At 35.8% G+C, this 26,511-nt stretch overlaps 1 protein-coding gene across 1 annotated transcript in view; it reads left to right on the top strand.

The window, feature by feature from the left end:
* The first annotated feature begins 1,085 nt into the window (after nt 1-1,085).
* Nucleotides 1,086-26,511, top strand: part of eys (eyes shut homolog) — a 254,763-nt gene continuing 229,337 nt past the window's right edge. Inside the window, 6 exon segments of the mRNA XM_051126527.1 lie at nt 1,086-1,342; nt 10,825-11,707; nt 15,363-15,479; nt 20,143-20,345; nt 22,269-22,384; nt 25,673-25,787. Coding sequence (XP_050982484.1) covers nt 10,945-11,707; nt 15,363-15,479; nt 20,143-20,345; nt 22,269-22,384; nt 25,673-25,787 — 1,314 coding nt within the window. The 5' untranslated portion in view covers nt 1,086-1,342; nt 10,825-10,944.

Genomic DNA, 26,511 nt, shown 5'->3' with positions numbered 1-26,511 from the left:
ATGAAAAACAGGGGCAAAAACAAAAGTGTTGCGTTATAATTTTGGTCAGTGTATTTACATACCCTCATAAATCCCCATTATTTGGTAACATTTACAGCTCAGTGAGCCAGACGGGTTCGATTCAGTCAAAACTCAGAAAGGTTTAGCCTATTAAACAATAAAAGGTATGTGAAATATACTACTAAAACTTGCCTCACAAAATCTACATACATTTAAATTGTGCTACTTTAACTACAATGAGAAAACTAATCATGAGAAATGATAAAGAGAAATGTCATAATTTAAAAATGCTATTTCAAACCTGTATAAATGTCTTTCTTGTGTTGAACACACACAAAAAAAGATATCTTAAAGAATGTAGGTAACCAAGCAGTTGTTGTGAGCTATTGACTTGCATTTTCTTCTTTACTTGGACCAGCAACTGTTACAAACATTCTTCAAAATAGCTTGTTTATTGTTCACTTGAGGGTGAGTAAATGATGACAGAAATTTTATTTTTATTTTTATTTATTTTTATTTTTAATAAAATAAATTTTATTTTAACTATCCCTTTACACAGTATATCAGGATTTACATAAATGTATCATGGCAATAACAACATTTATGATTCTGCTACATAACTTTTCTGAAGGGAATTCATCCTTTAAAAGTTTTAATACAGTAGCATATGCTTTTCTGTTATATAATATTACCCCGAAATGTTTAATGTTTTTTTTTTGTATTTTTTGAGTTGGAGGAAGCATTTGCATTTCACAGCAAAGAGGTTTTAAAGGTCTAGCATCCTCTCACGCACAGAACGACTGAAAGCGTCGAGCAGATGCATCCTCATGAGCGTCAGGTATCCATAGAAACAGACTCAACTCGTGCTGCTGATGCTGCAAATCCTCCGCCCACTGGCAAACATCACAATAAACTCTCCAGTTTGTCACAACATAATTTGCATAAAATGCTTGCATGGATTTATTAACCTCTTTATGTCGGCCATTGGTCTGCAGCATGAACTTAAGGAGCAAGCACTTGTCGTTCTGGGAACAGACAATAATGAACAGATGGTCGCTTCAGTAGTCAGATTAAGCACACAAAGCCGTGACGAGACTGTGACAGTCAGGAAAAGATGTTAAACCAGTTTCAGTGCTTTGAATTCACCTGGAGAGCTGTCTGAAAACCCAGCGGGACAAACAAAATCCTTTCGGTCTGAAGTGGAACTTTGTAAAGTAAGTTAATGGCTTCTTAGTGACATCTGTATTTTGGTCATGCCCATCACCTGGATACCACAAAAAGCATTAATTCAGAGATGTTTCACGTTATAATCGATGGATGTGTCCTGATAACAGCTTAAAAGGTAAGTCATAAATTGTGAATAATACTAAAAATAGTCATTGGTATCATTTTGTGTCTTTACAGAGCGCACAGCAGATTCATCAATACAGCGCTTGTGTCATATATCATATTTATAGAGCTGATGGGCTGTCAGTGGGAAAGATAAAGTTACTGAATTAACTGAAAAGCTCATATTCCTGGCCTGGGCCTTTTATTAAACATTTAATATGTGGGTCAATATTTTTGTGCAGAAAGTGGCTTTACTGCCGTAATTTCTTTAAAACAAAGAATTACATGGATTGCAGTCCTGAAGCATATGCTTACCCTTAACATTACTCCGGACAGAGTGTGAAGGCACACAATAAATTCACAACTTTGAGTGCTTCAAGAAATGATTAACCATATATAAAAGCATTTGGATAATTGGATTGATTCAAAAATCGATAACGTGATCATATGAATAGCCATTAACAGCTACTTCATCATGTTCTCCTCAGAGCCTTTTTAACCTGCAATCTTTCTCTCATTCTTAAGGCCCAGGTAGCGTTTTTGCTGATTCAGTCTCTTGAGAATGAGGGCTGAAGCAATATTCGCCTGCATGCTAATGTGGGACGTGATTTTATACTGGCTGAAAATGTGATTATCACAGTTAAAGTTGAGCATCAGGTGGTAAAGAGCCCTCAGATATTGGCTTTTCTGCTGCTATCAAAATGTTGATAGCAATTTCTTTATGAACTGCCAGTCAAGATTTTGCAAATGGGTTTTTAAATGAACCCAGCAAGTGATGTTTTGCTCAAAACATTTCAGATATTGTACTATTATCCAAATATAGTCCTTGTATAAAATGCCTATGGTTTGCCAGGCATAACATCTGGATAAGAAGGCCAACATAAATGAACTATAATGCACCACATATACTGAATTTAATAGACTTCTGTCAGAAACACTATTCACGTCTATCTGTAGTCAAAAGGTTACTACTCAGCTCTTGAGAAGGGCTTAGACTGCCAGTGCTGCATGGCTGTTCAAATAGCAGGTTAATCATGATTTATCTTTGGGACTTTTGTAGCATCGATTCTTTCTGACTTTCCAAGGCTCTTCTTTTTGGTTTGAACACTGGACGCAAATGGAAGCACTGAGGATTATTCAGAGCACAGAAATGAGATCTGAATCTGAACAGCAATATTCTGAGGAGAAGCTGTAGTAAGTGTATTTATGAAGATTTATGAAGTACTTAAAGATCTATATCAATAATTCTCAATCTTGGTTCTGGAGGCCCCCCAACATTGCACATCTTGGACATCTTTTACCTGATTCAGTTCATCGGCTCCTTAAGCGAGTTAACTTAAATGCTTTATTTACTATAAATTCATTTATAGTATTCAATAATAGGTTTAGTAAGAAACCTAAATTAGTAAACATGCTAGAGGTAAAACCCTATACTGTATTAAAGGGGTCATCGGATGCCCAAGTTGATATGATTCTTTAGGGTCATAATGAAAAGTTTATAATATTAAAAATTCTCAATGGTAGTGTAAAACAACACCCTTTTTACCTTGCCAAAAATCAGCTCTGCAAAATTCATCCTGTTCTGGTCAAAGTTGCTTTAAATGTTAATGAGCTCTGCTCATTTACTGCCTGTTTACTTTGGCCGTGTTTAGCCGCTAGCACGTTATTAGGAAGGATAAGATTCACAAAAAAAAAAAAACCTTTTACTCACATCTGCTGTAAGTAAAGATGAATATATGTAGATCGGGAGGTGCATTCCCTTCACAAACAAACGTAATCCACTGCATCTTCAGCAGCTCAGATGTCAGGAGTAAATGACGACCACTATGTTCATTATTACATCCAGCAACACGACACCTCAGTCGCTCAATCTGAGATATTCTTATCTAACTTACATCCCTGCTCCAGCATCGAAACAATGGATATACAGCTGATCTGTGTGTATATATATATATATATATATATACACACACACACTCAAAAGTTTGGGATCAAGGCTGCATCTATTTGATCAAATTGATTTGATATTATTACAATATAAAATAATGCTTTTTATTTTAATGTACTTTAAAATGTAGTTTATTCCTGTGATGCAAAGCTGAATTTTCATCAGCTGTTACTCCAATCTTAAGTGTCACATGATCCTTCAGAAATCATTTTGAACAGTAGTGTATACAGTTAAAAAAGATTTCCATTTTAAATAAATGCTGTTCTTTTTAACGTTTTATTCAAAGAAACCTAAAAAAAAAAAAGTATCACAGGTTCCAAAAAAAATATTAAGTAACACCACTTTTTCCAGTTCTGATAATAAATCAGAATATTAGAATGAATTCTGAAGGATCATGTGACAGTTAAGACTAGAGTAACAGCTGATGAAAATTCAGTTTGCATCACAGGAATAAACATGAATATTTAAAAGTATATTAAAAAACAAAATAGTAATAAAAATCTTTATTTTATATTGCAATAACATTTTGCAGTATTAATATAAAAGTTCTTTAAAAAAAAAACATTACAAGTCTTACTGATCCCATTACAAGTCTTACTATATATATATATATAAAACCTCAAGCACTGTGGTTGTATATAGATAGCTCAAAAAAAATTAAAAAATTAAAAAGAAAAAAGTTAAAGGGCTAGTTAACCAAAAAAAAGAATTCTGTCATTAATTACTCACTTTTATGTTGTTCCAAACACGTAAGATCTTTTGTTCATCTTTGGAAAAACATTTAAGATATTTTTGATAATATCTAGGAGCTTTCTGACCCTGCATAGACAGCAACGCAACTGACACGTTCAAGGCCCAGAAAGGTTGAAAGGACATCGTTAAAATAGTGCATGTGACATCAGTGGTTCAACTGTAATTTTTTGTATCACAAAGAAAACAAAATAACGACTTTATTCAATATTTCCTCACTTCCCTCTCTCTTCGCGGTTCACGAGAATACCACAACACATCTTTTATGCAAGTTTATTATTTTACATTTTTTTATTGCACCATTTGTACAATATGCAATTATGCTGTAGATCTAAACAAAGGTATGATTACAGTTCATTACAATCTAGTTGTTTTTCTTAACATCTTGATGTGATGGACTGTTTAGGGCCTCTCTTTTGTAACTAATAAATGGTCTCGTAGGTTATAAGGGTCACTGAAGATGGTCTAGATGTATCTATTGATTTGTTGTCTGTTTTGTGCATGTGTGAGTAGCTTCCTTGTTATCCAGGCTGAACGCTGAAGAGACATCATCTGGCAGCCCAAATTTGTAAGAGACCATTAGGCCTCTTTGTAGCTCTTGTTAACCCACCCATAACAAACCCCCTGCCTCAGTCAATCAGGTTATTTTTAATGGCTTCACATACTTTTGGAAGAAAAAAAAAAAAACAAATTGTGCTTTTGCATTTAGCCTCTCAGTGTAAAGCAACACTTCACTCTTCTGGCACAGAAGTGCCCTTTTTCAGGTCTCCTTTTTCTTCGGAGCAGAAATAATTAGCTTCTGATTGCGCTATGATTAACATCCCCACCTCCAGAGCGACTGGTCCAAGCTTCATAGAAAAATATGCTTTTTGTACAGTGAGATAATATCTGTCCAAACAGATTAAGGATGTGTCCAACCAGTGTGTCCGCTTCTTCGGCGGGAGACCCTGTGCTCTAATTAAAGTCACATAATTTCGGGGGAAGATGAGGTATTTGTATAATTACATTACACAGCAGTGGCTGTTCATTTCTGATACACTTTGAAATGCAAAAGCTCGAAGGAACATAATTAGAAATCGGAAGTTGACCGATTTCTTTCAGTGTCCATTACTTCATAATCTTGCTTCAATGTGTTGCCTCATTCCACTTGCCTTTGTTGAGTTGGAGCATAATGTCATCATTCCTCCCATCACTGTTCATGCTGTTTTCAGGGTGTCTTGGCTTTGAACTGCTGAATCTGAGCTTTCTCATGTCCCTGTGGCATCCATCTGCCAGTAGACGACGTGGTGATAGTGCAGTCTTGCCTCTGGCTCCATGCACAGGAAGACTCTCAGTTCTCTATATCTGTCAGCCTTCCATCTATACGCTTTGATCACACAGCTCTGGGATAGAGATCGCTTCTCTGTCGAGGGGACACACAGTTCCTTGACTGATATGAAAAGAGTTGGAAGTTAAATGCAGGGGCAAGAGACGGGCTTGGACATGCAGAACCATTCAATGAACAATTAACGCCAACCTTGAGTCCATTTTTATTTAAATCTAATGAATCTTGTTAATTAGTAAACTAGAAATATCAACTTCCTCTGTCATGGTCAGTATACACACAGTACATTGGCTCCAAGGAGAATCTGGACACTTAAGCTACTGTCAGATAACAAAATGTCAAACCAAGTGGCATTTATTTAAAAAAAAAAAAAAAAAGAGCTAGCACAAGCACATTTTAAAGGAAAACATTTCACAAAAAGTTTGTGAGAAAAGATTTTAAATTATAAAACAGTGGATGTACTATTCAAACTGTCAAAATGGTTTGACACCTTTTGGTTGGCAAATTTACCAGATTGTGTCCTACCAGGCTTGTTGCACTTTGCAACACAATCAGTCACAGCCAATCAGAAGCAATCCTGCGGTTTGCATGATATAAAACTTGATATTCTAAGAACATATACTTGCTGTCAATCACAATCCTCCTTTATTCGGCTTATCCAATAAGAATGTGTCACATCGAGTGAGAATGAGTCTATTGTTTATTCTTGCCATCATTCACAGTTGAAGATAGGAATTTTGAAGCCACAGAGATATCTACATAACACTATTCTTTTATCTGCCTTACAAGCCTGAGCAGGACCTGAGGGAGCGAGAGACTCGGTCTGATTTAACTCCTCTTTGTGGATGACACGGAGGGATCAGGTTGCAGAAAGTGTGTGAGACAGAGAGGGAATATTTTATTTAGCACTGTCACTTGCTGTTTCCACCGTAGGGAAACTCAAGCTTTGCTAACATCACATGTGGTCAGATGTGAGATATGAGCATGTAAGTAACAAAACAAGACATACATGAAAACCTCAGCAGGTTTTCACAGCATTTAGTCCATGTTTGTTAGAGTTGAGTCCTTCTAAATGGTAATGTACTCCAAAAATATTGATGACTCATCCTTCCCCCAAACAGATTCTTTTAAATAAGAATGTCTCTCCTCCTAATACCACATAGCACTTACAAGCAACAACAAGTAACAAATTATGATTCACAGTTGTGATGGAAAAACTAATGGGCATTAAAAAGAGGGACAAACGCTTTGCCATTTTACAGGGTGATTCAATAAATATTACACAAAAAAAAAAAAAAAAAAAAAAAAAAAACCTCTCAAGTGACTTAATTTACCTACAATGCTCTGATAAAATCAGAAAACACCATGAGAGAAAAAAAACAAAAATCAACATATCAGGACATAAAGATTTTGGATTGGAATTTCACAAGTGTCAAGAGAGAAGTCTATATGATTAAAAAAAATAATAATAAAATTGTACATTGTCTGTACATTGTTGAAATTGTTAGTACACTCCAATATTTATCAATCTGAAATTTATCATGTAGAAAATTAGGATCAGGTGCATCAATGAGTAGAAACAAGTGCAAGTTAAGTAAGGTAACACTTTATATAAACCTCCAAAAAAAGTCTTGTTTGGACATATGCAGCTCATAACTATATGGTACCGTCATGCCAAGATCAAAACAGCTGCTTTAGTCTAACAGAAGAAATGTTACTGAGACTTGTTATTGAAAATGTTATGTTATGAGTTTCTACGTTTCATGCCCAAGGGGGTGAACACCAGGAAAATAGGGTGAAAATATGAAACTTATTTTTTCCAGAACACAACTGAACTGAAGACATTCTTGTTGAAGAAAATACTTCAAAGACATATTACCACTGCAGTTTGTAAAAATATATCATCTTTACCCATCAATATCATCCAAATAAATTTCCAGTATCAATATGCCCACATATGTTGAAAAGCGTAAAATGTTAATGGGGTGCACTTAATTTTTCCACAGTATTACATTTAATGAATAAGTTCACTTCCAGAATAAAAAAATCCTGTAAATACACATCCATGTGATGAATAAAATAAAAAGTTTTTGAGGAAAACATTGCAGATTTTTCTCCATATAGTGGACTTCAATGGGTTAAAGGTCATAATTGCAGTTTCAATGCAGCTTCAATGGGCACTACACAATCCCAGCCGAGAAATAAGGGTCTTATGGAACAATCTGTCATTTTCTTAAAATAATACAAATTTATATATTTTTAAGTAGAGTTGTCAAAAGGTACGGGGTTTGGTACTTTCAGTACTGAAATTGTAAAAACGTCCATTTCCCGCTCACATTTGAGTGCTGTTGAGACGATTTTTAAACATCGCTGATTCATAGCCAATCACAGTCATGTCTGTTGAGCGTGTGAACACTATGGCCAATCAGCGATATTTAAAAATCGTCTTAACAGCGTTCAAATGTGAGCGGGGAAATGGACGTTTTTAAAATTTCTGTACCGAAAGTACCAAACCCGGTACCTTTTGACAACTCTACTTCTAAGCACAAATGCTCACCTTGCAGCAGCCCGACCTCACACATTACCTAATCATATTGGAAAGGTCATGACGTAGGTGGAAGTACCAACCCAGTGTTTATAAAGTGAACGTGCAAAGAAAGTCAAACCCCCTTTACAAAGCTAAAACAATGACGTCGAATGAAGTTGGAGGTGAACATGAGATGGAGTGTTTTCCTGCAATGTTTTCCTCAAAAATCTTAATTTCTTTGCAACTGAAGATAGATCACATGGGGGTGAGTAAATTATCTGTAAATTTTTATTCTGAAAGTAAACTTCTCCTTTAATTGCAATGCCCTGTCAGGTCAGATTAAGTAGTGGCTTCAATGCAAAAATACCAAGAGATCTGGGTTTGTGATCAGATGCATGTATATGGCAAAAACAACTAGAGATAAGTGTTCTAAGAATGTAACAGCAGCATATGTGAATAGATGTAGTCAAATAAGAGGTCTTAATATGCTTATTCTGAAAGGTCCTCATAGGTATTCTACTGATGTAATTTAGACCAATTTAGATTGAACTAAAGTGGTATAGACTGTAGATCCTATAATGGCAAATCAAAAGTGGAAATTGTCTGGCCATTATGGTGAGAGGCCATTAAAGTCATTTCTGTGATTAAGCTACAGACATCAAGGCCTCTAGTGACGGCTTTCTGATCTACAATACAAGTGCTCTTTGTTATGTTAAAGGAATATCACACAAAAAAATGGAAATTCTGTTATTTACTCACCCTCCTGTTATTCCAAATCTGTATGGCTTTTTTTTTTTTTCTTCTGGGGAACATAAAAAGATATTTTGAAAAATGACAATGGAAGTCAATGGTCACCTACATGATTTGGTTATAAATGTTCTTTTCAAAATATCTTCCTGTGGAAGGTTTGGAATATGATGTTTCATTTTTCTCTCTTTGACAATCAAATGGTGTCAAAAACAACAACAATATTTTTATGTTAAAAAAAAATCTATTAAAATGAAGGCAAATGCAATCTCATTTCAGTCGACTAGGAAAAGTGGGTGCAACACGCCTGACAGAAACCTCAGTGACTATGACAAGTGGAGCAGCCAGTTACTGCCCTCCTTGCCACTCGTGGTGAGAGATTTGAGGGCAATGTTTCTTCCAGGCAAGCAGTCCAAGATTGAGAGCACACAGGAAAGGAGAGTCAAATGTGACTGCTCATTAGTTTGACTAGCCTCATGCAGGCAGGTAGAGCAGAGAGCTGGCCATTTTACTGAAGTTGATTCCCTGGGGGCAGAGCGATGCCAAGCTGTGGGAGAAATCCATGGTTCTGCAGGATTGTGAAAGAGCCCTGCAACTACATTTAAAGCTTGAGCCTCCAATGTATGCCATATTCGCTGAAGGTTTTCTTATTTTGTATTCTATGCACAAGTGCCTTATTTATCCAGTTTCACAACTAATGCAGATGCTTTTTATTCATCCACAGGAGCTAAACCTACAAGTTAAAGGAATAGCTCAGCCAAAAATAACAATTCTGCCATTATTTACTCAACCTCATGTTATTGCAAACCTATGTGCTGTTTTTATTTTTCTGTGGAGGACAAAAGTTAAAGAATTCGTTGTTAAGAATTAAGCTGTTCCCCATACAACGGCAGTTTGGAAAAAAAACATGTTTTTCAGTCTCATCCTGTTCTCTTCCTGATGTGACTGCATTCTGTTATACTAACTTACTTAATTGCATAGTTGCTCATTTTTAAGATGAAAAACAAAATGTACATGTTGTCAAAATGTACAGGTTGCTTAGTTAAGGTTGCTTGCGGAATCTTAAAACTAAATCTGCAGTTTGTACTGAATGATACAATATAAAACTACTCAATTTCAAGTGAGAATACTATAACAACAGCTGTTCATTAGCACTATTCTTTTATAACACAATTAAAAAAAAAAAATGAAAAAAAAAAACTCTCACCCTAGTCATCATCATGGTTTTCCAGACACCAATATTTTAATGATTCAGAAGATATGAATCATTGTCTGGCCAGTGGAGATTTCAGTATGGATATAAAGGTTACAATCATGACTGTTCAGCAGTACTACTGCACAACATGAGTGAATATTATCACCATTTTTGTTTCTGATTTGATAGCATGTTTGAAACTGGAAACTGGGACAGGTAAAATTAGAAATCCAAATTGAAAAAAAAAACAAAACAAAAAAAAAAACACACACACACACACACACCACACAAATATACAGTTGAGGTCAAAAGTTTACATCCCCCTTTCAGAATCATTAAAAATGTTACTTATTTTACCAAAATAGAACGAATCATACAAAATGCATGCTATTGTTTATGTAGTACTGATCTGAATAAGATAAAAAATTTACATCCCCTTGTCTCTTAATACTGTGTTGTTACCTGAATGATCCACAGCTGTTTTTTTTTTTTTTTTTTTTTTTTTTTTTTAAGTGATAGTTGTTCATGAGTCCTGAACAGTTAAACTGCTTGCAGTTTAAACACAGCAGTGGATCATTCAGGTATCAACACAGTATTAAGAATCAAGGAAATTTATTATTTTCTCTTCTGAACTATATGTAAACATCTTTCATATGAAATATCTTATTCAGGTCAGTACTAAATAAACAATAACATGCATTTTGTATGATCCCTCTTATTTTGGTAAAATAATTAACATTTTAATGATCCTGAAAAGGGGTGTAAACTTTTGACCTCAACTGTACATTGTAAATAATGTAGTCCAATTTGTGAGCAAATGACTCTTGAGTGTCAAAAGCATAACAAAAGCCTAACAAAACCAAAAAAGTAAGTGACTGAGTAAATAAGTAATGAACGAATTTTAATTTTTTGTGAACTAATCCTGTAGCGGCAAGTTATTTTGAGACATTTCTGTTTTTCACTTTCAAGGCTTTAATTATTGCTTTGCACATATTTACTTACAGACATCTACATGCTGGTTTTCCAATTAAAACCTACAGTTCATAGTTCCAGAAAAGCTTTCGGCTGAAGAAAAGCATCAAGTGGCTAAATAAAGAAACAGTCAAGGTTGAGGAAAGACAAACATGAGAAACCCAGACCTAGTTATCATTGGCTTTCTGCTCAGCTGTGTAATAGATGGTACCGTCTACGGCCAGGTAACCTGCCGCAGAGCAACGTCTCATGAATGGCACACTCAGGCAAAAAACATCAGCGTGAGGTGGACCCTCATGGAGAACACCTGCAGCAGCTTGACCCAGTGTTGGAACAGACAAACCGAAACAAATGGACACTTGTGGATAACTGGGCCATATCACTTTCCTCAGCTCTGCCCACTGGAATTTCAACTTGGAGATGTGATGTTTGTTTCTGCTGACAGAACGCTGGAACAGTATGGTATCCACCTAATTAATGTGTCCAAAGAAGAGTTTGAAAACTGCTTGATTTTAGAGCCACGAAACGAGCAGTTGGTGTTTGCCAACAGTATTAGTGGCACTTTGCAAGTGGAATCGAAATGGCTGACATCCGGTATGAATTACTTCACAGTCGTTCACAGAGGCAGTAGTCATCTGTGTAGGCTTGGCCTACGCGTTGCACTTCTGGTAAAGCCTCAGCAATGCCAGAGCTCACCTCTTCTTCGTCTGTGTTCAGGAAATGGTGAATGCAGAACTACATTAAAAGATGATTCATTTAGCTGTCAGTGCCACAAACACTTTTCAGGACATTACTGCGAGAACGTTGATGGATGCTATGAACACCCATGCTCAAATGGAGGCACCTGCCTGAGCAAGAGAACAACCTACACAGATCTTCCACCTTATGAATGTCTTTGCCCCGCTCCATTCACAGGTGAGAAACTCTAGTTTACTTCACCAAAAAAGAACATATGTCTGTTAATACACCTTTTGCAACTTAAAGGCGTATTACAGGCTCAATACAAGCTAAGCTCTATCGACAGCATTTATTGCATTAAGCAAAACTTGCAGTTAGAGTTATGCACTTACCCATGAGTATGAATTTAAATTGAATTGGCCAAACTCCACAGAAAGTTGGAATGACAGGAAGAGTAATTTATGAATGCAGTTTTAAAAATTAAGCACATGTAATGCATTCTAAATTAAATTTTCTTTCACCCTGGTCCACAAAAGTTAAATTATTAATTGTGATGAAATGAATAAAATAAATACCTTTCTATCAACCTTCAAACGTTTCTAAACGTTAAAAATTTCAGTTAATTTTATTTTAATTAATTTTAATGCTTCCATACATTAAAAATGCAATTCTGATTTATGTTTGCATATTCAAATCAAATTTAGGAATATAAATCATGAACAGTGCACAACCCTGCTGTTTATTTCCACTAAAAATGCCTTACTATGATCTGTAATTTTTGCTTTTTTAAAACTACTGGACAAGTCAAAATATTTTCTGTTGTAATAAACATTATGCCACAAATGCTATTTACTGAGCTTAACGAGAGTTTAACATCCCTTTAATGCAGAGTCCATTATGAATCCATGCTGACCTTTGAATCATAATGGATGGGGGGAGGTTTAATGGGTGTCCACCCACCTACAGAGAACAGCCTAGTTTCTTTGAAGACAGTTATTTATTATTTATCTGTCATAATTGCAAGTGTTCTACATTTAGCACTGTGCAATTATTTCAAAACTAGTGCCCCTATGGACCATTTATTTGAATAAGCATTTTAAAAATGATTTTATCCCCCCCACCCCCATCTCTTTAGTTCCCCAAGCATGGTAATTATTCTCATATGTTTTTGTGCCACCTGAAAGCATTCTTTAATTGCATGATACTTTATAGTTTTCCTCCTCCTGCCATTTAATTTTCTTCTCTCTGTCTTGCTTGTCAATAAAATCGGCATCCAAATGTTGTTTAAATGTTGGTCTCTTGGTGAGCACCAAGGAGAATAGAGTATTCAGAGTGGTGTAATGTTGTCATACTAGCTAATGTGGTTTGTTTTTATGTCTGCTGAATAATTCATTGTACTTCTGTCAGAAGCACTGGAGGCGTTCCTTAGAGACCGCTGGGTACCATGTTATCACAACTAGGCCAGTGTGATCTGAGTCAGATTAAAGCAGAAAACCAAAACTGATCACAGTTGGTAAACATTTACTGTATACACTGTATCTTCAGCTCAACAACATTGAATACATGCATTTACCTTATTTGTTAAACAGTTTTAATACTAAAAAAGCAAATACCCTGCACTTAGTAGCATTAAAGCTAATACCACAATAATTATAAGTTATAAAAAGGATGATCTGTAATACCATATCTCAGTTAAGAAACATTTTATATATCTTATCAACAGTGATGGGAATAAGGGCGTTACAAATAACTTTTTTTTTTTAGTAATTTTCAAATTACTAACGGCGTTATTTTTTTCAGTAACAAGTAATCAAATTAATTACTGTTTCCTACGTTACAACGCCGTTAGCATTACTGCCAATAAAATACGGCGTTACTATCATTTATTATAATATTATTATAATTTTGTTTTTCAGTTCATCTGAATGGATGCGCAGCTGATTTGACGAGCTGTAAACTCTAGTCTGAAGGCACACGACTAGCCGTCACTTTGTCTCACACACCCAAAGAAAGATACAGAGTCTTATACCATGCAGAATTGACGCGCTACGTGTAAACGATATTCTTTGTTGTATTTTCCTCTCAAAACAACTGAGCTCCTTTGGAATACTTCAGCTTTTACGAACTGCTGGTTTCTCCGGTAGTAAGCGGAACTAATGTGCAAACAGCAATCTCATTGGCTGGCGCTCACCTATTATCGTCCCTGTTTTGATTACAGCAAATCAGTTAGAGCGAACGCAGACAACGTGATTAATATTCATGAACCCAGCAGCTCATTAAACCTTAGTGTGTTTAATATTGTTATTAATAGTAGAATTCGTGGTAGGAACAAGACGTTCATAGAAACACTAAATTACAAACCACCAGTCCTAAGTTCAGTCAACATGACAAACATGACAAACATGCATTCATACATGGTTATTCTAATTACTAAAGTTCTAATGGCTAAAGTTGAATGCTAATGATAATTATAATATTATATCAGATATTTAATGTTAGTCTGGTGAGTAAGCTAAAAATGTAATTAATTTCATTAAAATTTCATTAATTTAACATATTTAATATTGGGGTCATCCAAGTTATTTAATATATTTAATTTTTTTTTTTTTTTTTTTTTTAAAGCAACACAATAGTTACTTTCCCTGGTAATTAGTTACTTTTATAATGATGTAACTCTGTTACTAACTCAGTTACTATTTGTGAGAAGTAACTAGTAACTATAACTAATTACTTTTCAAAGTAACATTCCCAACACTGCCCACAACTACATTAAAATAGTGTAGATTAGTGTACAATGTTTTATATTTATTTTATAGTTATATTAAATTAGATTTTTTTTAAAGTAACGCAATAGTTACTTTGCCTGGTAATTAGTTACTTTTATAATGATGTAACTCAGTTACTATTTGTGAGAAATAACTAGTAACTATAACTAATTACTTTTTTAAAGGTACGTGCCCAACACTGCTTATCAATATCCTTATTATCTTTGCTTATGCTCATGAATCCTTTTAAAATACTTCATCATAAAAGTTCATTTCTGTCATTATTTACCTTATGCCGTTCCAAGACAGTATCCTTTTCTTTCTTCCGGTGAAACACAATTAGGCGTATCCTTCAGTGAAAGTCGATTTAGAATTTAAACGTCGAGGGGGAAAGAAATCACAAAAGTAGTTCAAAGGTATGGTGAGCAATCATTCACGCAGTATGAATGTTTGTGGAAGGAACTAAATAAAAAAAGTGTAAACTTTCGACTCTTGCGTTACGGTCAATTACTTGCGGTCACGTTCAATTCAAAATTAGCGCCTTTGGAGCGCTATTGTACGTTGACGTCATAGTCGGCAAACTTCATTTGTTCACGCGTGTCACATGACCAACAGCTTCGGGTGCGGTTTGAATTTAAAAAAGCTGTAAGTTGATACTTGTGAGCGACGACAGATAGCAATGATATCTGTAAAAATGACTTAAATTTTACTGTCTTCCTAATACAGTGCTATTGTATAAATTTAGGAAGCTGTTTACCGTTTTATGAGCTGCTTTCACAACACTTTTTTTTGTTTGTTTTCTCGAGCTTGGCATTTAAAATCACTGTCCACTTTCCTCATATAGCATAAAATGCCTGGATACTGCATTATAGCATTTATTCCTTTAATATTTAGTGCTATTTACAATGTTTGCCTTGTAAGTTTGAACCATATTGCACTATTTTAAGTTTAGTAAAGTGAAAGTCAATATTTCTCTAGTTATAAAGTTATATATGGATTGCAGAAAAGCAGCACAAATCTTTCACATCGTTATATAACAGTTTTTATATCAGGCATGTCAAAAATCAGATAATGTACTGAATAAATATGCATGAATTCAAGGTAATGTCTGTATTTTCACACCATAGGTGTCAACTGCTCTGAAATCACTGGACATCAAAATTGCAGTAAAGGGTGCAAAGAAGGAGCTTGTGTACAAGTCTCATCAACTTCCTACAGATGTGAATGTTTCACAGGATATGCAGGCAAGTATGATTACAGTTTTTGCTTAAAATCAAAAGCATTCAATTAGAAGTCTGTTTTAGAAAGCCACTGTGAATTATGCACTTCACAATAGAGTGATATTTCTTATGAGGTCCAGTAATGGATGTTTAATTTTTCACTGTTTGGCTTCATTTGACTCATTATGTTTTGATAATGAGTCATGTGATTAATGATGGGTCATTTTGGGTGCTTTCACAATGGCAGTGCAATTATGCAAACTCAAATCTGATTGAGGGTTTTTCTGTCTTTGCTCACATTAAGCTGTCTTTCCTAAGTGAAGAAGCAGATTTGAAAAATGGAACAATTGAAGCCTTCTTATAAGAAAGTCTTCAGAGGGTTCTCGGTGCATAAATGGCCAATTATTTAATAAAGGTTTTAGCTGTGACTTATTTGAGTGATATGCACAGGTTGATAAAACTCATGAATGGGGCGGGCCTTTCCTGTAGAAAAGAGACAGAGATAAACAATTTATGCTTCTCTGTCCTTCGCAGTCTGTTTATAAGGCATGACCATGACAGGCTTTTCGAAAGTAATGAGTCTCATTTGCTCCTGTAAAACCATTGCTGGGCTAATGAGCATCTCACCCACAAATGTGTAACAAAAGTTTCACAGTCCCTTGGGTGTTCCTGATAATAACATCATGATAAAGTCTCCAGTCTGAGGTCCAGGTGGCCTTTGCTTGTTGATTAATTGACTTTTGTGTTGCGGCAGTTTGTTCAAGCAGATAGCAGCCTTTAATGTCATGCCTGCAGATTTAATGCGGAAGAAAAATGTCTAGTTTGTCTGACACAGATTTAGGACTATCACGGTTTATGATGAATTTCCACTTGAGATTCACCACTCACAGTAAACTGGCCATGGAACACTTGCAATCTGCATCACGAAAACTGGCCTCTTTTGAGAATACCATCAACTTCAGTGTTTTAAAAAAAATCAAATATGATTTTTCAAGGGCCTCTAATGCTTTCAGACAGGCAGCATCTTTTTGGAGTATGTGACTCAAGCTCTTTTAGTAGTTTGTTAGTAGTTGCAATTTCTTTTTTGCAAACCTGAACCACATGATTATGTGGGTTGAAATCTGATTTTCTAAAGAGTGCTTTATAGTCTAATTGCTCAGGTTTTAAGTTTATCATTTATCAGTAAATATTTATTATTGTATACTTTATATACATTCAAAAATGTTTTTTTTTCCCCTGTTACTTTTCCATTTTTTTAAACGGTTTATTTTGATTTAGCACCACTGTATCAGGTTTCTTTTTCAAATGTGATTGCTTCACATTAAATTAACTTGAAACAGATAGGCATAACACAGTGTTTATATTTTCAAACAAGCTATTTCAATCAAGTAGCTTTATCAAAAAGGCAATTTCTATAAAGAAAACAAATAAAACATCAGTTGTTCATCATCATAGTGAATATACATGAATGTGTAAATACATGGATTAAGAGTTTAACACTGCTATAAAATGTGACAACATTACAAGCACCTCCTTGTTTGCTTGGATGTGAAGCTCACTGTTGGAAATAAATTGTTCCTGAAGTATTCAAAAAATATATTAAAATGCTGGTAGGGCTTTGAGAATAAAATATTTTTAAATCCGATCTGCCTTTACAACAGCCTCATTTTACTATGATTCAGCTCTATTAGACAGAACTGTTGCGCCGTGACGCAGGTACATCAACCGTCTCTCACCACAGATTTCTGTAGCACCTTGTAAGGAACTGAAAGTAACTGGTCTCCAGTTCTGCTCTGTTTGGGCCCCCTGTGGGGCCAGCAGCTCTCTGACTTTGCCCAAGCTGTCACCCCATTAATCATAGTGAAGTTAACGGCTGGCCCGGTACTGACTGCCCTTACGGACCAGAGCCTACACACACATAATAATGAGCCCCACACGTGGGACACTTCAAATGAGATTTTCTTTTGATTCCACTCTCCTGTGTACCTTATTCAGACTGCCAGGGGTGTTTGTATCCGCATGTTACAAAATTAATAGGATATGCCCTATTGAATACACTATTAATTTTCACCTGCCGCATGGTTTTTGTGGAAATTCAAGTGCTGTAATTGTCTTGTTTCTGAGTGGTTTTAATAGCAGGTTGGCTTCTGATTTGGATGGGTGATATCTCAAGGTAGCGCACAGCAGGGTGTCACGAACTGTTTCATATCACTGCTTTTATGATTTTCATCAACCTTCATGAAGTCATCAGCCTTTATCAAACATTGAATCATGTACCTATATGATGCATTACTATTTCAAAGACCTCCTAGGAGCAAGGGTTGCCAATCAAAGATAGTTGTTGTGTAAGAATAAAATAATATGTTGAGCTCTGAGTTTTATAATGTCAAGAGCTTTTCATTTTCAATTTCTCACTGTGGATCACAAAGAAACACTGCAGAGAGACATACACTTAGACTGACGGCCAATGGTGTGTCCTCAAAAGCAGTTGGGTGCCTCTGGGACTGATGACCTTTGCATCATCCTGTGAGCTTAACACGCTAGAATATGCTTTAAAAAACTGAACGACAAAAGGAAAGGAAAACACAGTAACAAGGAAGATAAATGAGTTAGCTCCTGCTGAGGAACATGGAGGGGAAAAAAAGAAAAAGCAAACAGAGCACCGCTAGGGAATAAAATCAAATCATGTTCACCTTGAACCTACAGTGCTGCATAGTCAAGTCTAAATTTAACCTGCGAGGAGCGGAAATCAGACTGATGTTCCAATCCACGGTTACCTTAGAGGAACCAGCAGCCTAGATGTTCTCGGTCCAAAACCTTCAGCCTGTTTGATCGGGTTGTTCGGTTCAGAGAAAGTGGGGACTTAATTTGGACCCTTGAACCTCCACATTATTGAAGCTTTGAGAAAAGTGGGAGGGCGATATAAGCTTTATGTTGTCATTTTTCATCAGACCAAATGAGAGCTGTGGGACGCCACGCTGAGAGACTCAGTACCGTTGATATGCTGGAGCAATTGTCCGCTGTCATTGCGGTCGTAAAGTTTGAACATTTGTTCTCACTAAGCAGTTAGAAGCTAATAGTTAATATTGAAGATGAACTGGAAGCTAAAGAGCAGCAGTCTTAAATCAGATTAGTAATGTATTTGAATAAAATTTAAGCGTGATTCTTTCAACAATTGCATTTTTTTTAATTCTTTAAATTTAACTTTATATGCCATAATAGGCACTATTAAACATAATAACATGCTTTAAAGGGATAGTTCACCCAAAAGTGAAAATTACCCCATACTCCCCCTTAAACCATCCTAGGTTATATTATCCTTTTAACTGTCACCCGTCCCCTCAGTGGGACGCCTGCGTTTACTTCACTGTATTACAAATAAATCCTAATCTAAACATGACAAACAATATCGTTGGAAAGGTCTAAGGTTCCTAAATAGATATTTTACTGCTCCTTTTGGTTACACATTTTCCAGAAACAGTAATAGATTCATTTTTGACAAAAATACACCTCAAAAATCTGCATAATAACAGGAGTTCTGACGTTTGTCACAAAGACTTTTTGCTGCCTTTTTCTGTAACACATTTTAGAAATCATCAGAAATTATATATCAACTAAAAGAGTAAAACCTCAGAATTGATCCTGTGAAAGCCATTTTCAAATCAGACATTACATTACCATGGAAATGGGACTTCAAGATCATATATTCGTTCATGAATTATAGCAATTTAAGTTTAAGTAGTGCACTTTCACATCTATGTTCAAAAATGGGGGTGACAGTTGAGAAGTTGGAGTATATGGTTTATAAAATTGTAAATATGGACATTTTTCTTACACAAAGCCATCGCTTCACTTTAGAATGGCTTTATTAACCGCATGGAGCTGTTTGGAGTATGGATGGATGCACTTTATTTTGCTTTAAAATCTCAACAGCTATTCACTGCCATTGTAAAGCCTGGAAAAGCCAGGACATGTTTAAATACAAATTTGCTTCTATTTGTCTGAAAGAATAAAGATATAAACACCTAGCATGGCTAGAAGGTGAGTAAATCCTGGGCTAATTTTCATTTTTGGGTTAACTATCCCTTTAATAAAATAATTACATATTCAGCTAAGAAAAAGATCCTGAAAGGGAATGTGCTATTGCCAATCCCGTTACAGCTATGATTTGATCTTAAGCGCAAACCCGGCGTAAGTGTAGACAAACTTAATAAAGAAAAGATAAAGCAAAAGCAAAGAAAATCTTAAATCAAAGTACATAAACTTCAACACAATTTCAAGTATAATGTTTATTATCTACAAAAGTTGTTGCTATGCAACAAAGTAACCTTGTTGCATTTTAATAAACTGCCCTGGAACTCGATGGATTTCCAAATGTGTTTTCATTAAGAACATGATTGATTATATTATGTAGCTGGATATAACTGTTGTTAAAATTAAAATAACAGGAAGAACTGGTAAATGAACACATTTATTTTATTGGACTTGTTTTTCTGTAACACAGAATTGAGACAAAAATACAGACTTAGTGATGAATCATGATTGCGTCAGTGTGATTTTTATGCACAAGTGCTTGCATACGCACAGTTAGTGAATTAAAAATGCTTTGACAGATGCATGTGTTTTCATTCATTTTAATTATGATCATTTCATAATTATTCATTCTCAGTAAATTCTTTCATTGCAGGTACTTACTGTGAGCGAAAGAGGCTCCTCTGCGATTCAAACCCGTGCTGGAATGACGGTCGCTGTGAGGAGACTGCTAATGGATATGTTTGCACATGCCCAGGGGGTTTCACAGGCCTCAACTGTGAGACCACCACTGAGGCTGACAGCTACTGCAAGTCCAACGGATGTCAACTGGACGAAGCCTGTGCCACGGACAAACTTGTGAGGCCTTTTCCTTTTTTCTATATTGCTCATAATGCTGTTTTTTTTTTTCCTGAGAGAATGTGATTAATTTGAAATGCCACATGCAAATTTCTGTGTCACTCCTGAAGCGGATCGCCTGTGTCACGTTGAAGGTTACAATAACCATTAATAATTGTTTTGATAGCAGAATGGTTATGGCATATGTAGCAATTTTTTGACTGGACTTGAGCAAGCTGTTGCATATTCAGTATAGACCAAAAACAGAATTGTGGGACATTTCCGCCATGTTCACTTAGAAATGTTTTCCCCAGATTGTTACAGTTACAGTCTGCTGCTCATGAGTCATTACTGTAATGAAGAGATGAATTTAGAAGAAAGTGGGGCAGTGGCAGACTAATTGTCTTATGTGACCTTCATTTACTCGGTAGTGAAATTCAGCACATGGGCCTGTCCGTAGCAGATTCTCAGGAGATGCTTTAGTCATTCGAGAGCATGGACAGTAAAGATAGACTTTAATCTCTTTCTAACACACATACACACACTCAGACACATTAAATTGATTTGTTTGACATTGATTTGGTCTGTCTGAGACATCCTCCTAAGAGAGCTCATCTGTATGAAAATGAAATAATCCTTCACACCGCTCTAGAACTGCACCGATGCTTATATCAGTGGGAGTCTCTGTCTTTCTTTCATCTGGGATTGTTCTCTGCTTTTATTACTCATCTTTGAACGACTGAGTCAGAAATATTATTGATGTCAGGATCGGTTAGTGCAAGTTGAAAAGCAGAACTGGCTAATGACTTGTCTATTGTACTGCTTTTTTTAGCTCTGGATGCTACAGTTTTGGTTATTTCCAAGTTTCTTCATAATCAGCTCAAAAAAAAAAAAAAAAAAGTATGTGTAAGTACATCATTTTGTTTGTCCTATAGGCAGATGTCCAAGGTTAACGACAGGGTGTCTGTGGTGTTGCCAGAGCTGATGCCCAGTCTGGTGCTGTTTTATTTAATCTAAAACAAAGGCGGTTCTGTTGGTCTCAAACTACAATGTAAAAAACAAAAAAGCACAATTTGTTGAGTCAGCTTGAAATAATTTGTTGCCCTGCAGTCTTAAAATTTTGGGTTCAGTCAACTCAAAATTTAGTCAACTTGAAACGTTAAGTTGTACTAAGTGAAAACTTAGATATTTGAGTTGACTAAACAAACAATTTGGTATGTTAAACTTACTAAAAACTAAAAGCTGGACTTACCCAGCGGCCTTAAAATTTTAAGTTGAATGAACTCACTTATCATTACAACTTATCATTTCAAGTTGACTAAACTTTTTTTGAGTTGACTGAACTTAAAATTTTAAGGCAGCCGGGTAACAAATTATTCTAAGTGAAATCAACAAATATTTTTTTACAGTGTAGGAAGCAGTTATGTCAGTGGTTGCGGGTTAAGTTTTTGAAACAAACAACACAAGTCACTTTTTTGTCTTACTGTAATTCTACTGCAGTCGGTTTAATTATCCATGTAAAATTACATGATTTCATTTACAAGTATAATTGATCACTTTTATTTTATGTCTGACCATTACATCAGGGCCAACTTGTGATGGCATGAAGCTAAATAATATACTTGGAATGTTTAAATTTGTTCTCAGAACTAGAAGTAAGACTCATAAATAAAGACTGTGATGCGCTATGTTTGTTTACAGCTGGGTTACATAGCCGGTTACATTGTTTGGCTTTCAAATGAGTGGAAATGTGAGTTTGCAGACCTCCTGGGACAAGCCCCAGGTCTGGCCATGTGCCAGCACTATTTTGGTGGAAAAGCGTTAGGTGGTGCAAATATAAGGGTGTTCAAGCTCATCTTAGTGTGTGATTAGATTTCAGCATGTTTCTCCACTTGACATCTACAGTAACTAACCCACCTTAGGGTGTTTTTTTCTTTTATACAGAATTCCACATGCATTTGCATAGACCCGGAATGCTTGGAGCAGGCGGAGATGTGTGGCACTTTGCCCTGTCTCAACGGTGGCATCTGTATAGTTCAGAATGGGCAGTATCACTGCAGGTAAGAATAAATAAAGACCTGTCAGGGCATTTTTATTATAATTTCTCTGGTCAGAGCCACTGATTGATGATCACTGCCTAAAGAAAACTTTAGGTATGCATTAAATTTTAAGGTTCTGGTTTAAAGTAATTTTGTACACTGAAAGTCAATAACATTTTTAAAGGGTTAGTTCACCCAAAAATTACAATTCTGTCAGTAATTACTCGCCCTGATGTTGATTCCAAACCCATAAAACCTTCAGTCATCTTCAAAACACAAATTAAGATATTTTTGATTAAATCTGAGAGCTTTTTAACCCTGCGTAGACAGCAATGCAACTGCTACATTCAAGGCCCAGAAAAGTAGTAAGGACATCGCTAAAATAGTCCATGTGTATTCAGGTTCTACGTCAGAATGCCGGCTCCTGCATCAGCATACATCGTGGTACTCTTGTGAACACGCAGTGGAGACTGACACAGATTAGAAGAAATTGTTGAAAAAAAAGTCGTAATTTTCTTTCCTTTGCACACAGAAGTATTCTCGTAGCTTCATAAAATTAAGGTTGAACCACTGATGTCCCAAGCCAGGTTTCCATCCAAAGTTGCGAATTTAACTTATGCACAAAAATTGGAATATCGCATAAAACATTTGCAAATAAGCACCGTTTAAGAGAACAAAATCGTCACGCCCTCATAAACTGACACTATATATTACTAAGAAAAGTAGGAGAAGTCACTGAAAATAGTAATTTTCATATGCAATAAAATTACTTGCGCCTCAGAGCGAGCAGACAAAACACAATAAATGTGATAATTTCTTTTGGAGGTGGATGCCTGCTGTTTGGGAGCGCAGTCGTGTAAGACAGTTCTGGGAGGCAATTGTACAAAAATACTTTGACGACAGACTTTGCTCAGGCATTTTAGAATGACCATAACAACATTTCAGATGCTGTGGAGATGAGATTGGTTAGACGGGTTTTGCCGTCACATGACTTTTTTGATGCGTATGGAGTAATTTATTCGGCAAATGCATATCCATCTCCCATTATTTGCATTAACCCTTTTTCACACAAGTAAAAAAACAAACTCAGTTGAGTGTAATTTTTTTATTTTATTATTATTATTATTATTATTATTATTGTATTTTTGTATTTTTTTTTTTTTGCAAATTAAGGGATATTTATTCGAAATGAGGTGTTTCCATCACTTGTTTCTGATGCAAAAATGCACATAAAAACAGGGTGATGGAAACATAGCTACAGACTGTTTTAATGATGTCCATACTACCTTTGTTGGCCTTAAGCATGTCAATTGCGTTGCTGTCTGTGAAGGGTCAGAAAGTTCTCAGATTTCATCAAAAATATCTTAATTTGTGTTCCAAAAACGAACAAAGATCCATTACTGTGTGAACTAACCCTGTAATGCAGTATTCCTCATCTTATTGTGAATGATTCTTTAGTGCAGGTTATTCCACTATCAGAGTTGTGGTGTTCTGTTTTCATGTCCATGTTGATATTTTGCTCTTATCTGTGTTTATGGTTTGTTCCCTGTATTGACCCGAGCTGTATGTTGTTAATTAGTCTTGTTAACCTATTTGTCTTGTGTGTGTTCCACTTTATGCGATTCTGCACAGAGCAACCATCATCCGACTTGAACCAGTGCATGTCGATTACAATTTTTGTCTGATATGAGACAGTGCCACTTCCATGTTACTGTGACATAAGCCATTGAAGTACAGAGAGCAATTTAGGTGTAGATGGATTGCTCAGGCAGTGTAACAGCAGCTTCTCCAGAGCGGCTGTACAAGCTCTGATGATGACACAGCTATTTCACGATTGGCCAGACTCAGTGATGACAACGATAAAGTACATTTCATGTTTATTCTGACACCTCTAGTTCACCAAATACTCCCAAATCGGTGCTTTTATAACAGTAGAATTTTTTTAATGTACTCTTAATGCTGTATTGTGTTGTTTATCAAAATAAAACTGATAAAAAAATATAGATGCCACTTTAGTGGTATTTAAATGCCAATTTGCTGAACTTTATTCTTTTACATATAGGTTTCTGGTTGCTGCAAATTACTAAAATAGCTGGGCTTGTCCTCTGTAAACTTGTTTGATTGGTTAGTTGGTTAGGTAGTCCCTCTTCATGGTTTCTTGTTTGTTTTAGTAATTCAAACTAATTTAAGCTTCTTGCACCATGTATTCTGGGACATACTTTCTTGCTGGTCATGTAATGTTGGTTACCTTACAGAAGTGAATGGGCAGGATTTCACATTGATTTTTTACATTGTCTTGTTTGACCTCTAATGTCTAGAGGCCTAGAATTTATAAAACTAGCCAGTTGGAAGCATTCTCCTTCTGAATCATTTTGTGCTTATGAGTTTGATGACAAGTCTTTGAAGGCAGAGTTTTGGAAGTGTCATGTGTAGTACCTTTGCATATCAAAGGGTATAACTGATAAATTGCTTTGGGATGAAACTCCCATTTGGAACCGCTGAATATCATCTATGCTGTGATTTTGTGTTTCTTCTTGGTATATGATTTTACTGTCCAGAAATAGGAATGCAGTCTGTAGACAGTGAAATGTTCATTAAATTTCCAGTGGTAAGGTTCAATATTCCGTCTGTGACAGCTTTTGAATTACTTCCTGCTGATAATGAGGGAATCCGCTACAGTTTCGGCTGCTTTATGAGTTCTTCCAGTCCTTGGGGGGTTCATAGCTATGTCTTCTCTTGCTCCTGCTCGTCTTTCTAGTTTTTATTAGCAAAGATCACTTGAATCAATACATTTGATGGCCCCTCTGACTAAATGACAAACTAAAGATAAGATAGGGATTGAAAGGTGGAAAATGAATTAAAAATTGAGAAAAAGCATGACAAAAGAATGATAGCGTGTGTGTGTGTGTAAAGAGAAGGAGAGATGAAAGCAATAGCAGTTGGTCACCTGGGAGTCTGTGTTAATAATTGAGTGATCTTGCCTTTGTGTGACAGAATAAGATCACTGAAGTCTTATCACAGCAGAAGGAAGGCAAAGATCTGACTAAGGCCAAAGAAATCAGAGGATATTCTCTATTTATGAAGCATATGTGCCAGAGGTTGAACGTTTAAGGGACATTCTTGTCATGTATTTGCTTAAAGGATCTTTTAATACTCCACAAATGTCACCAAGGAGCGTAATGGTCATTATAAGACACCTGTGACATCTAAAAACAGCAGTAAAGTACCTGCATTTGTTACTCTGGGGTCATCTTTACCCTTAGAAGTCTATTTTTATATGTGGCTAAAGCTAATGTCATTTTCTTGTAGATGCCGACAAGGTTTCTCCGGAAAGAACTGTGAAGAAATAATTGACTTCTGCAAGCTGCTCAGTATTAACTGCCTGAATGAGGGACTGTGTCTCAGCCTAGTTGGAGGATATAATGTAAGTAACCTAATTTTTTGGAATGGTTCATTTGTATAACAAAAAATATATTAAAAATTAATTTCAGATAGCATGCATTTCTTATATTACTCTATTATAGAGAAACTAACTTAAAAAAGAGATGCTTTGGAAATGTTAAAACACGGTGGAGAAATGCTGTCTATATATAATATCTCTCAGATTGTGTTAATTTGGTTTCCTACCCAAAATGACAATGCAAAGAATTACCCCAACAAAAATCTCTCCCCATGTCAGCGGCTAATGCACGTCTGCTAATTTATAAGAGTTCTCAGTCTTGCAGTCACATTATAGCATCCTTGATTTATGCTTGTGTCTCAAGGTTTCAGCCATCTATTTCAATATCATCTTTCTGTCACTCCCATCAACAGATCTGCTCTTTGAGTGATGTGTTACAGTTATACACTGTCGATTGATGCAATCGCATCTGTTTTTGTTATGAAGTGCTCTAGAATATGCGCTTCTCACGAATTGATTTACTTCAAGTGCAATTTGTTAAACTATCAAAATTGGTTGTTCATACATGGGGATCTGACACATTCGTGTGAAGTGTTTGCATGTATGAATACAAATGCTGTTTTGATATATTGGAAAAATACTTTTGAAGCAATTAATGATTGATCCTGTTTGTGAAATTAATAGTTCACCTAAAAATTAAGTTAGGTGTGTAAATTTCCATGGAAAAAATAAGAGTACAGGTTTGGAA

Source organism: Labeo rohita, chromosome 13, assembly GCF_022985175.1.
Source record: "Labeo rohita strain BAU-BD-2019 chromosome 13, IGBB_LRoh.1.0, whole genome shotgun sequence".
In the NCBI taxonomy this organism is placed as follows: domain Eukaryota; kingdom Metazoa; phylum Chordata; class Actinopteri; order Cypriniformes; family Cyprinidae; genus Labeo; species Labeo rohita.
This window is presented reverse-complemented; position numbering and strand designations above follow the sequence as displayed.